Source organism: Netta rufina (assembly GCF_964035555.1).
Source record: "Netta rufina genome assembly, chromosome: 11".
Taxonomy (NCBI): domain Eukaryota; kingdom Metazoa; phylum Chordata; class Aves; order Anseriformes; family Anatidae; genus Netta; species Netta rufina.
This window is the reverse complement of record NC_140134.1, coordinates 10,312,444-10,325,929: the sequence shown is the minus strand read 5'-3', so window position 1 is coordinate 10,325,929 and position 13,486 is coordinate 10,312,444. Positions and strand designations below refer to the sequence as shown.

Below are 13,486 nucleotides of genomic sequence, written 5' to 3'. Positions count from 1 at the left end.
CCTTGGGTCTTTATTCTGTTTGTGACCTGTGATTTCATCTTGTGCCATTGTACAAATATATAAGCCTGTGCCCCGTTTCCTCCCTCCAGATCTTCATTTTCAGCTTGTGGCCTGCGTTTCAGCTCCAGCTCTCTATCTGGGCACCAGGAGAGAGGCTCAGCCTCCAACCAGCTGCTGTGAGCAGGTTCTGACAAGGCCATAAACCCATCGCTGCTATAACTTGGGTATCAATGGTAATCACCACAGCTGTATACATAAGTATTGCCTGGTTAATTAATTAGGAGCTGCTTTAGCTGTGCACAAGCACTGAATAAAGAGTTGAACAGGAAAGAACACTTTGGCACCCTGGGGGGGGGTTGAGTTTTAGTTTTTAAAGGTGGTGAAAAATCACTAATAACATTAATAAATGAGATGCCCACACAGCCCTACTTTCTGGGGATCAGACAGACCAAATTTCAGGAGAACACTTCCACATTTTTATGGTTTTTATCCTACTGGGAGTGTGGTGGTGCCAGAGACCCCCCTAAAAAAAGAGGGAAAGGGTCTAACAACCCAGCTCTAGTGCTAAACAGGAGACCTACGGGCCCTGGGGCATCCCTCCCTTTATTCCAGCTAAAGCTCAGCCTCAGCTTCTATGAAAAAAGGGAAAAACAGCACAGGTTAGAGAGAAGTTAAATATGAAAATATTTCAGAGTTGCTCTTGCTTAGTCTTGGCCCCTCAAGTCCCCAGGGGTAGCAGCAGCAGAGGCAATGATTGCTGAGCTCTGGAGGTTTGGGGTCATGGTTTGGGCTTCCCAAGCCCTACTTAGCTCTTAAGGCTGGGTGAAGGGCAAGCCCCACAAACCCCGAATCCCACCCAGGAAAGGCAGAAAGAGAGGAGAGGCAGGTGTGGGGTTCTACAAACAGTTTATTAAAGCTTATTTTGTACAAAAAGTTATACCAGAGCCTGCGTCCTTCTCAGGGGGCAGCTGGCATCCCGCAGGGAAGGGGGAGCGGGGACAGTGCTGCAGCATCCCTCCTCGCCTCGTTCAGCCCAGCAGCTCCTTCCCTCATGATGCTGAGTCCGTCTGCCAGCATGCAGAAGCCTCCTCTGTGTCCTGAGGGCAAGAGGTGGCTGTGTCCCCCTCCAGGACCTGTAGCAGGGACCCCCTCCCCTTCCTCCAGCCCCAAGGGGGGCTCAGAGCCCCTCCAGATCCTGGCATCACACAGGAGCATCTCCAGTCCAGCCACCAAGACCCCAAAGTGACTTCAGAGCCCCCGCAGCTACCTGCCTCCAGCTCCCACCAGAAACCACCCCCAGGGACCACCACCCCCCCATAAAGGCCACTCACCTGCTCAGAGGCCACCCAGAACCCTTGGTTCTCCATCTCCAGGGTCTGCGTCCCCACTTCAGGGTCTCTCCTGTCCCACAGGACGGCCACATCGCTCCAGCTGCCCCTCTTGGTCCTCAGGACCTGGGGAGGGGAGCACCAGGCTGCAGCTGGGCCCTGCTCACACTGCAGCCTTCCCCCCACCAGGATTCCCCTCCCCCCCCCAGGATTTTTGGGGGGATTTTGGAGCACCCCGACCCTTGTGCAGGGCTGAGACAGCCGTGACACCTCCGGACCCCTCCCCAGTCCCTCTTTTATCCAGGTGAAGCACCGCAGCCCTCATGCCCACCACCCTCCGAGCTGCCACCTGAGCTCCATGACCCCACCGAGGGGACAGATGGACGGACAGACAGCACCCTTACCACCAGCAAGATGATGGGCACGGTAACGATGACGAGGACGCACACAACCATGATGGCCACCACAGACTCAGGAAAGCCAGGAGCAGGAGGGGGCTCCAGGGTGTCCTCTGGAGCAGAGCCAGCAGTCAGCGCCCTCCTGGAGGCAATGGAGCCCCCCAGCTCCCACCCCAAAGGGAGCTTACCTCCGACAGCGATGGAATAGGGGTCCACGTGGAAGGCAGAGCCAGCCAAGGCTTCGTCTGGCCCCACGGCAAGAGCAAGCGCCTCCAGGACCTCCAGGCTGGTGGGAGCAGGGGGCTGGAAGAGCACGTCCCCATGGCACAGCAGGGAGCCAGGCCTGGGGGGAAGGTTGGGGAGAGCTCCTGCACCAGCCTGTCCCAGCAGGGCCCCATGAGGAGGTGTTGGGATTTCCTTCCCAGCCCCCGGAGACATCCCTTTAGTCCCAAGGACTTAAGATGCCACCCCCTGACACAAACCCTTCTGGGCTCAAATGCTCAGAGCCCAGGGATGATGTTTGAGACCCCCCCCAGACCCATACCCCCCCACCCAGGCAGCCCCACACTCCCACTCACAGAAATCCTCTTATCACCGCCTGCAGGAAGCTGCTGTGCCCCTGTAGGGCTCTCGCCACCTGGAAGAGAGGATTTGCTCAGCAGTGCCCAGGGGTTTTTATTTCCACCACCCTGGGGAGGAGACCTCCACCAGCACAGCCTCAGAGCCATCACCCAACAGAGTCCCAGGGGGCTGCTGTGGGCACCCCAACACAGACCCTATCCCTCCAGGGTCCTCAGCCCCTAGAAGACCCCCAACCCCTTCCCCCAGCTGTTCCTACCACTTCTCCCAGGTCTCTGGCGAGCCCCCGGTGCTCCTCAGCGAGCGGGTCCAGGAGGCGCTCACTGAAGCGCCTGTTGGTGATGAGGAAGGAGATGGGGTACACCTGCAGGGGCAGCCTGGCTCCTGTGGGGACAGGACACAGATTTTGGTTTGCGGACACGGCCACAAGCCCCATAACCCACAGGGACCACCCTTACCCTGCACCGAGAGGGAGCTGAGATCCACGGAGCTGCTGGCCAGCACCCTCAGGGCTTGTAGCACCGCCGCGATGTCGGCGTGGACAGCAGTGTCCAGGTAGAGGTCCCCGGTGACCTCCAGGTCCCCCCCGAGGGGTCTGAGGAGGGAGAAGGGCTCTAAGCAAGGCAGGAGCATCCTCCTGCTGGCAGCCCCCAGCAGCTCATGGCTTCAGAGCCATGAAAATGGGGCTCAGCAGGGAGATTTGGAGAGGGGCTGCCCGTACCTGAGGTGGCTGACGGTGAAGTTCCTCACAGGGTAGAGGGCACTGAGAGCCTGAATTACCTGCAAGAGGAGGAAGCAGGAGCTCATCCCTCACCAGCAGCTCACCCTCAGACCCCAAGGGACCAGGAGCAGCTCCCTCGATGTTCCCCCTCCTCTTGGCCCCACTGCATCCCCCCCAGGGCACCAGCCCCAACGCCCCCAAGGCTCACCATACCTTGCTCACCAGGGGCTCTGCCCCATCCTGGCGGAGCTGGAGGGCAGTGAGAGAGATGGGCAGCTTCTCCGGGTCCAGGTTCTCCAAGCTGAAGCCTGGAAGGGGTGAGAAAACCTCTGTCTGTGCCTGTTCCCCCAGCTGTGTGCCCAGCCCTGAGCCCACGCTGGGGGGCAGAGGCAGTCAGTGAAGGGCAGGAGCTCTCCTGTCCGTGGTGGAAGGGCTCAGGCTGCACCCAAGGCAGCTCAAGGAGGGGAAACCCAGAGTTTTGGCACCAGCACTGGGCCATGGGGGTCTCCAGCACCTGTAGCACCACACGGTTTTGCGTGGATCAGGAGCAGGGAGGTTACACAAGGGCTAAACCGAGGAGGTTTGGGCTTGGGTCAGTGCACAGGGGGAAGTTTGGGGGTGGCTGCCCTGCTGCAGACCCTCCTGGCTTACCTCCAGACCTGACAGAGCGGGGCTCCAGCCACCAGCTGAAGGCATCCCCTGCTCTGCTCGCCTCCGTGAGCAGCGTGCGGATGAGGTGGGAGCTGCTGGGGGCATCCCCCCGGAACAAAACCTCCCCGTGCACCAGCACCGAGCCGTTCCTGGGGGCAGGAGAGGAGCCGCTGGGGCTGACCCACAACTGGGGGCCAGCAGCACGCCCGGGGGGCTCTGCTCCCCCTGGGGCAGCCCCACACGGGCACTTTGCACCCACCTGAACTCGAGGATGTTGGCCTGGAAGAAGGTCTCGTAGGAGGACAGCGCCTGGCCCAGCTGGAAGAGAAACACGCGGGGATGGGGAGCTCCCGCACGCCACAACCAGCATACCCAGGGCTCCCCGCCCAAAGACCCCCCCGGGGGGCTCTGCTGGCACTCACCATCAGCCTCACTTCGTCCTCCAGCTGCCTGTAGCTCCCTGAGGCCCTGCGGCTCAGAGCCTCGGTGTAGGCGATGCCCAGGAGCCTGAAGCTCAGGGGCAGGCTGTGCACGGGGGGCTGCACTGAGCCAGGAGCGCTCCTCAATGCGGCTTCTGCAGGGAGGGTTCCTCCTGCTGCCACCCAGCTGGTGGCCGTGGGGACATCAGAGGGGTGCCAGGAGGTGACAGAAGGACTGGATGCAGGAGGAGCATCAGGTGTGACTGCTGGTGCTGCTGGGGTCTGCGAGCTCGAGGCAGGGGAAGCCGGTGGGTGGGATGGGGATGGAGAGCTGGTGGTGCTGGGGGGGTGCCTGGGAGCAAGGGGGCTGGAGCTGGGAGGTGGCGCAGAGCTCAGAGTGGGGTCTGGAGGCCAGAAGTCCCCCGTAGCTGCTCCATCCTCATCGGGGGCTTCGGTGGCACCAGGGGCTGTCGAGCTGACCCCAGCCTCAGCGGGACCTGAGGAGCTGGGGACCCACGTCCATGTGGGGACAGGAGGGGCTTCGGAGGGTGGTGGCAGAGTGGGGTGGGTGGGCAGTGGGGAGGGATCAATTTGTTCCTCAGAGGGGACAGCAGGTCCCCCAAACCCATCCGAAGGGACCAGCACCTGCGGGTGGCTGACACCACGGGACGTGGCACTGGGAGATGCCGAGGCAGTGCCCAGGGACCAGAGCACCACTGGTGTGACAGCAGGGACAGAAAGCAGAGCAGTGGATGTCCCCTCCGATGGCAGGGCTGGGGATGGCCCCACAGGGGGCTGCAGGTGAGCAGCAGCAGGGTCCTCACCCACACCACCTATAGGGTGGCAGGGGACAGGGCTCACGGCTCGCTCCTGCCCTCCAGGACTCCTCACTGGGGCTCCAGGAGCTCCACGCTGGACATCGGAGAAGCCTCTGGATGCGGTCACACTGCTGTCCCCCAGCATCACAGCTCCAGTCGGTGTCCCCAGGGCCAGTCCTGCAGCTCCCATGCCATGACTGGAGTTTTCTTCACCACAGAAGCAGCCCAAGGTGCCCTCAGATGCAGGTGGCTCCATGGTGGGGTGGCTGCGTGGGTCCCCGTGTCCCCTCTGGGACAAGCGGCCAGGGGAAGGGGCCACCAGGGAGTCCAGGCCATGGGGCAGGACGGTGATGGACAGACAGACGGCCAGCAGCAGGACAGCCCTGCACCGCAGCCCACCACCAGCAGCAGCAGGACACGGGGCTGGGGCCACGTTCCCCTTGCTGCAGGGCATCGGGGACGTGTCACCTGCAGGACGTGGTGGGGCCACCCCACAGCTCCACCGGGGAGAGCCCATGGGGACGGCGTGGCTGTAAGGGGTGCAAAAGGAACCTTAGGGGACACCCCAAATTGTCCCCAGGGCAGACCCCAAATCAGGGTCAGCCCCTTACCAAAGCCCCTCTCACACAGCTTCACCCACTATTACTTCTCCAGCCTCCCTCCTCACCCCAAACACCCCTAAAACCCCCACAGCAAGACCCAAAACACCCCCAAAACTCCCAAGCAGCCCCTCAGAAGAGGGTCCACAAACCCAAATCCTACCTCACAGCACCCACCAGGAGGAGGAAGCACCAAGCCCTCCCCCGGGCCCTGAGCTTTTATCTCATGTCCCAGCTCAGCTCCAGCTGGTCCCAATTAGCACAGGTGCCCCCCAGCTCCTCATTAAGCCCTTGGCACAGCAGAGGGGCTGTGGGGACTGATCCTACAAGAAACAAACAATGGGGTTTGGGCTGCCTGGGAGATCATTTGGGTCCTCCCCATCCCAGCCACCAAGCAGAGACGGGATCGCAGTGTTGGAAAACGAGCCGAGCCCTTTAATGAGGTGAGGCACCTCCGGGAAGTCTTACAAAACCTTAAATAGAGCAGAGATTCCTTGATCCCTAAAACCAAACTGCTGGCTTGTCAGCAAACGCTGCTTTCCACATTGCCCTATTTGGCTAAGTAAAAGTCATGGGTTTTGTGGTTTGTTTGTTTGTTTTTTTCCCCATTTTTTCCCCATTTTCTTAGTTTAAAATAAATATTCCTGTAGTGAAAAAATAATAATAATTAATAAACGATAATCCTCATTTTAACTTGTTCTTCCCCTGCTGGAAACACCTGAGCACGGAGGTTGTAAGGCCCTGGGGCTGGGCATAAGGCTGGCTGCGTGTCCGGGGGATCGGGGGGTCCCTGGGATGCCCCCAGCATTTTTGGGAGTGTTTTTGGCATTAAAAGTCTCCCAAATCTTCCTCGCAGCTTCTCTCCATCCATCCGGGGCTGAAGCTCACACTCCGACAGCTTGGATCCCTGCACCTTGGTCCAGCGCGGTCAGTGGGTGAAGCCGAATTCTGAAATAAAAAGACAAATATAAATTACTATTTTTTTTAGAAGTTATAATACAAATTACTATTATTATATATATATTTTTAGGAGTTATAACATGAAGGTGCCTCCTCGCGAAGGCAATTCCCCTGTAATTTTTACAAAATCAAGAAAAATTGCATTTCCCCTAGCCCTACCGATGCCTTCAGTCTCTCCCTCAGGTCATGGGGGACAGCGGGGTCCCCACCATCCCAACCCCCTCAAGCAGCCCCTCTCGTGGTCCTCCTGGTCCACCCTGAGCATGAAAAACCCCCACAAATGCCCCCAAAGATGACAAATCCCTACAAATACCCACAAAAGACTCACCTACTGGCCAGCCTCCGGCCTCCACCCCGTACGACACAAGGCTCTCGGTGCCGGCCTCCAGCTGCAGCACGAGGACACGAGGGGTGGTGGTGGGATTGTCCCCATCCAGAGACACCTGGAAGGAGCTCAGCTTCCTCGGGAGAAGCCTTGGGGTTCCTCATCTCTGCATGGTCCATGCCACGTGGAGGCAGATTTTGGGAAGCCGGGTGGCCGAGCGCTCGGAGAGCCAACGAGGAGCAGTGGGGAAGGGGCTGGGAGAAGGAAGGTGGTGGTGGGCATGTGTCACCACCCAGTCCCTGTGCAGGATGCTCTTGGGGTTTTTGGGGGGCTTTTTGGTGGAATATCCTTGGATTTTGGTGGGACATCCTTGATTTTTGGTGCGATATCCTTATTTTTTGTTGGGACATCCTTGTATTTTTTGGTGGGACATCCTTGGTTTTGTTGGAACATCCTTAGTTTTTGGTGGGGTGTCCTTAGTTTTTGGTGGCACATCCTTGGTTTTGGTGGAATAGCCTTGGTTTTGGTGGGACGTCCTTAATTTTTGGTGGGACATCCTTGTGTTTCGGTGGGGCATCCTTAGTTTTTGGCAGGACATTTTGAGTTTTGGTGGGACGTCCTTGATTTTTGATGGGACATCCTTACTTTTCAGTGGTGCATCCTTGGTTTTTGGTGGGACATCCTTCCACGAGCCCCTTAGGGAAGAGCTTGGGGTGCCACCAAGCTACCTACCGAGCTGCTGCCTGATGGAGTGGTGCCACAGGAGGTTCAGCAGGTCCGGGTAGATGTCGGGGAGCTGCTTGAGAGCCAGGAGCTTCAGCATGCGCGAGGTGCAGCTCTTGAGCTCCAGGTCCCTCAGCAGCTTCTCCTCCGAGAGCGTGGTGGGACGCAGCTCCACCTTGTGCTCCTGCAGCACTTGGTCAACGGAGGCGCCGGGCAGCTTGGGGAAGAGCTTCTCCTTCACCACGTGGATGGGGATGAAGATGGCACCCGCCCGCACCACGTGGGGAAAGGGGCACTTGCGAGTGAACATGAAGGTCTCCAGCTGGGACAGCAGCTTGCTGAGCAGCGCGGCCACGTCCTGGAAAGCCAGCCAGATCTCCTTGCCCCTGGGGGGTTTGGGGGGCTCGGGGAGCCTGACCCCATTCTTGGGTTTTGGGGGAGACCTGGGCATCTCCGCCAGCGCCTCCTCCGGCTCCGTCCTCCTCAGCCACTCCTGCAGCAGCTCCGGGGAGGACCCGGCCACCGAGCAGGCGAGGACATCGCAGAGGGCGGCGTGCAGGGCAGCAAAGCACGGGTTGCCCAAGCCCTGCCGGGCCGGGGCGTCACAGCAGACGGGCAGGGGGGCTCCGTCCTCCCCCAGCACAGGGGGAGCTTGGGGCACGAGCATGTCCGTCAGCGTCAGGCGGCGGTGGCAGGTCCCCTGCGGGGCCGAGGTGCTGGGTGGTGGGGAGCCAGGGGGGCTGCGAGGCACGGGGCTGGGCTGGGGGGCACGGGGCGGCCCCCAGGACCTGAGGATCTTGTATTTCTTGGACATGAAGGCGGCCGAGCTCTGGAAGTGGCTCCTGTCCCCAGAGACGGCCTCCACCAGCTGGGGTGGCACCGGGGGCTTGGTGTCCTCCCCCACCTCCTCCACCTTCCCCAGCGGCCCCTCTTTGTCCTCCTGGGGCTGCCTGGTGTCCGGGTGGGTGTCCCCCGTTGTCACCAGGCTCTTCTTCAAGCTCAGGTCCAGCGCCACCTCACCACCCTGGAGCCCCTCGTGGCTTTTGGCCGGCGGCTCTGGGGACACGGCCTTTGCCTTGGGCCCCTCGGGGGGCACCTTTTGGTCAGCACTCTCCCCTTCGCTGGGCGTCACCGACACCTTGACGGCACCAGAGTCCCAAATGCCAGCTGCATTTTGGGGCGAGGTGTCCCCCTGGGTGTGCTCCTTGGGGACGGGGACGTCAGTGGAGGCCTCGGTCCCCTCCAGGTACTCCCGGTAAGGCGCCAGGCTGAAGACGTTGTTGATCACCGGCATCGGTGGTGAGGCGGGGGACATCTCCCCGGACATCTCCCCGCTTTTGAGGTCCCTCAGCCTCTCCCGGGGACAGGCAGCCCCAGAAGGCTCCTGGGTTGCGTCCCCAGCCCTACAAGCATCCCGGACCCTACAAGTGTCCCCGACCCTACAAGCGTCCCCAGTGCCCGGGTGGTGCTGGGAGGTAATGGGGCTGCTTTTGGCCACCACATCCATCCCGTAGCCGGCGTCTCCCTTGGGGAATGTCCCCGCGAGTCCCTCAGGCATCTTCTGCGGGGCGCGGACGGGGTGGAAGGCGCTGCCAGGCCTTGCCGCCGGCCTCCCTCCATGGGGCTCCACTGCTCGCCCGGCCCCATGGTGCTCCGTGACACCGAACAAAGCCGCCTCCATGGGGCTGAAGGCGAAACTGGGGCTCGGATGCAGGAACCCGGTGGGCAGCAGGGGCTCGGCAGCCCTCGGCAGCCCCGCTGCCTTTGGTGAGGGCAGAGCGCCGGGCCCGGCCGGCCTCGGCACGAAGGCATCCAAGGGGCCAGGGAAGTAGGTCCTGGGGGTTTGGGGTTTGAGGTAAGCACCGGGAAAAGGGGCAGGCTCCCCGCTGGGCGCGAAGCCGAGGGCTTTGTAGGAGGAGAGGGAGCCCGGAGGCTGCTCTGCACGTGGGGGCTGCGGGTAGGGAGGCTGCGGGAAGGGAGGCTGCGGGTAGGGAGGCTGCGGGTAGCACGCCGGGGGATGCTCCCGGTGCACCGGGCTGCCAGCGGGGGCACGGAGCTTTGGCCAGGGGTCCTGGATCCGGCTGGGGAGCTCGGGGGCCTTGGCCAGGTCGTGCGTGGTGGGGGGGCCTCGGTATTTCTCAAAGGCAGCGTAATAGGGGGAGAAGGCAACGGGGGAGGCCGGGGGCAGCGGCAGGAGGCTGGGCTCGGGGTGGGGACCCCTGCGGGAGGGCTCACCGTGGGGGGACGCAGCCCCCGGTGCCCTCTGCAGGGTGCTGTCCCCCCCTCCGGAGCCCAACGGCGTGAAGCACAGTGGGGCCGCGTACACCGGCTTGGGGACGGCCACTGGCTTCTTCAGCGGGAAGGGGTGGCCCTGGTGGCTGGGCCACTTGTCCCGCGCCATCAGCAGGTCCCACACCAAGGCGTCCGTGCCCTGCTCAGCACCCAGCCTGCCCGGCGGGGGGCTGCGGGGCCGGTGGAGGAGGCAGTGCAGGAGCGGGCCCTCGGCGCGCGGGCAGGAGAAGTAGGAGCCCTTGTAGCTGAGGTGGTGTTCGGAGCCAGCCGTGGGCACGGGGCTGGGTTTGCAGAGCACAGGGGGGAAGCCCGGGCCGGGCTCGGCATCCACCCGAGGCAGCTTGTTGAAGACGACGGCGTCCAGAGGCTCCGGGGGACGTTTCGCGGCCATCTATACGTCACGGCCGGCAGCAGGACTGGGGCGTGCGGTGGGCGAGGTCAGCTGGCCTTCCTGCAGGGGCAGAGAGAGCACGGGTCACCCACGGCCACCTCGTCTTTCCCCCGAGTTACCAGGACCCCAAGGGACCCCCGTGGTCTCTCCTGGGCCGGGGTGGGCCCCGCAGCAGCAGGCAGCGCGTGCCAGCAGGTGGAGCTGGCAGACCGTCACAGCACCGCCCGGCCTTCCTCATCCTCACCCCAGCACCACCAGCACCCCCTGAGACACCTCCAGCACCCCCCGAGACCCCTCCAGCATCCCTTCCTGCCCCCCAGAGCACCGCTGGGCACCCCCAGCACCTCCCGAGTCCTGTGAGCATCCCCCACGCCACCCCACGCATCCCCAGCCTCACTCAACATCCCTAAAACCCCCCGGAGGGACGAACAGCGGTGGGGTCTGGTGCCCCTTCTCCACCCCCTGTTTATTTTCTCTTTCTGTGGCCAGAGTTAGCAGAGAAACAGAGAAGGAAACGGAGGAAGAGAGCGTGGAGATAAGATAAAAGCCTCGTCCACAAAAGGGGAAATGGCTCAGATAGCTGGGCGAGCTTGCTGGGGTAGATAAAGGGCGCCGAGCGCGGCGGTTTTGCTCTGCTACAAGGGTCTGTCCCCGCTCTGCACGCGGCGGGGAGGAAACGCGTTTCCCCGCTGACATCCCTCGGTCACCACGGGACATTTGGGGTGGGAGGTTTTCGGGAGGAGAAACACAAAAAGGTAGCAGGAAGCGGCCAGGCGGGCGGCTGCCCACGCGCCCCACGGGGAGGACACGGAGCTGGAGATGCCCCCTCCACGCACAGCGACAGGGCTGGCGGTCGGGACGGTGCTTGGGGTGGACACCGGGCTCAGGAGGAAGCAGGAATTTCACAATTTATGGTGTTCCCACGCTTCGTTTTCCCCTTTCCCCGAAACATGCCCATCTACAGACACCCATTGTGTAACCGACCCCACAACAGGGGGACGCCCCCGCTCCCAGCTGGAGCACGGGGACAGACCCCCAGCACCGCTCCCAAAATCCAACCTCATCCAGGTGTTCAGGCAGGCAAAACACCGTGGATTTAAGGGATATAAACACAGAGGCTCCTTTCTGCCTCCCCCTACGTGAGGCCCGGGAGCAGCCTCCCCTGGGGAGGACCCAGGTAGCGCCAAGGCAGCCTCGAGTCCCCCGGCACTGCTTTGGGGCTCTGCTGCCACGTGCTCCGTCCCCGTGTCCCCACGTCCCCTCGCGGGTGGCGGAGGTGACGCCTGGCGGTGCTGGCTGCTGGCAGAGGGGCTTCCCGTGAGCTTCCGTCCGGCTGCGATAGCGGCTCTGGGACCTCGTGTCCCCGCCGAGGAGGAGGAGGAGGAGGTCACCTTCCCGACGTCTCCACCAGCTCCGGATGCGATCGGCGGCCAGGGCGTTTGGGGGAGCGGCCGGGAGGCCACGCACGCCTGCTCCCAGCGTGTCCCCAGAGGAGTCCGTGGCTCCCGAGCTTCCCCCGGCTGGGAGGAACCCGTTGGGATTTGTCACCGGCGCCCAGATTTTTGGGGAGCCGGTCCCCAAGCTCGCGCGCGCACCTGCGGGCACGTGTGCGGCGCGGCCCCGCTGCGGGGTCACCGCTCCCCAAAGCACCCCAGCGATGTTTCACGGAGCGGGGGGGCGGATTTGAAGAAAGCTGCAGCAGCAGCAGCAGCCGCCGCGCAGGGTGCAGGAACCACATGCTCTAAAACCGGCCATAAATGGGGAAAAACCCGAAACCGAAGCTGCAGCCCAGCACCGGCGCGCCCGACCCGCGGCGGGGCGCGGAAACCCTCTCCAAAAGGGGGCGCGGGGGGGGCCGCTCCGGCCTATTTTTGCCTCGCTCCCCCCAAAAGCTGCCACCGAAGGGGAGCCGGGAGCGAGCCCCGCGGCCGGCTGGAGGCCGGGCAGGAGGAGGCTGAGGCTCCCCGCACTCACCTCGCGGCGCTGCCTCCCCGGGAGCATCTTACGGAGCCGGGCCGGGGGGGTCGGCGGCGGGGGGGGGCCGGCGGCTGCTTCTGCCCCGCTCGGGCGGCTGCTTGCATTGTGCGGAGGAAGTGGGAGGAGGAGGGCGAGGAGGAGGAGGAGGAGGAGGAGGAGGAGGAGGAGGAGGAGGAGGCTGGGTGCTCGCGGGGGCCGGCCGGAGGAGGGGATGAGGCCGGGCCGGCCTCCCCCACACGTGCACTGAGCTCGTCGGGGCTCTGCCACCACCACCACCACCACCCCCAGTCCCCCAGTTTCACGGGGAGGGATGGGAGGAGGCCGCCGAGCCTCCACTCGCAGCCCTCACCCGCAGCCTCCCTGCCCCAAACAGCCCCCGAGCGATGCCGAACCCCCAGGACCACTGAAACCCAGCGACACCGGTGCTGGGAGAGGAAGGGAGGCACGCACAGCCCCTTGGCGAGGCACTAGCAGGGGCTCGGCAGCCTTCCCCAGCCTCTAAAATTGGGGGTCTGGGGCCTCGGTCCAGCAGCAGGTGCAGAACGGTGCCCGGCGGCAAGTCTCGGTGATGGAGGACCTCGTGGAGCAAAGCCAGGTGCCCAAATTGGTGGGCTCCTGACCATTATTTCACCCTGACGGCTTGTTTAATTTGCAGCAGCTCCGGGGAGGCAGCGGTGGAAGGGAGCCAAGTCTTAGGAAACCCTTAGCAGACCTTTTTATTTGGATTTATGGCCAAAAAGAAATGGTTGGCATTAATTTTTCCCATCTAGGGCAGGACGGCAGCTCACCTTCTTCATGTGACAGATAACCCTTTGCACCTTTGTGCCACTCTTCCTCCTCCTCTTCCTCGCCAGTACCCTCCCCTTGGCATCATCCAAGCCTCAAAACTCTAAGAATTTAAGGAAACTTGCTCTGGACCAATTTATTTTAAGGGATGGGTGTCCAGTATTTCTACACCTACCTGCTGAACTCTGAAAAGCAAATCTCCCCCAAATCTTCCTTTATCGCCCCCAGACTTCATAGTTTTTGGTCTGCTAGGTCAATTGGTTTTACCCCGTAATTTCTGTAATACCGTTTTCCTGCTAAAAAGACATGTCAATGCTGGGACGTGTGGCAAGAGGCTCTCAGGGCAGCCTCCACTCATTTCCAGGGGGCGTTTGGTTAAAAATTAATTCTAAAACACATTATTTTGCCATATAACTCCCCTCTCAACATGCCTCAGGGTCTTCCATTTCCCCTGCAGCATTTATTTTACTATTATTTATTTATTTTTCTCTACCCATTCCCTAAGCACATACCTGCCTT

At 62.0% G+C, this 13,486-nt stretch overlaps 1 protein-coding gene across 1 annotated transcript; it reads right to left on the bottom strand.

Moving 5' to 3' along the window:
* Nucleotides 1-5,975: 5,975 nt before the first annotated feature.
* Nucleotides 5,976-12,282, bottom strand: LOC311213484 (uncharacterized protein C15orf39 homolog). Its single transcript, XM_084293523.1, has 3 exons — nucleotides 12,179-12,282; nucleotides 6,802-10,264; nucleotides 5,976-6,461 (listed from the first exon to the last, which is right to left on the bottom strand). Exon 2 carries the CDS (start codon nucleotides 10,202-10,204, stop codon nucleotides 7,523-7,525), a length of 2,682 nt encoding a protein of 893 aa, XP_084149649.1. The 5' UTR covers nucleotides 10,205-10,264; nucleotides 12,179-12,282; the 3' UTR covers nucleotides 5,976-6,461; nucleotides 6,802-7,522.
* Between the last annotated feature and the right edge of the window lie 1,204 nt (nucleotides 12,283-13,486).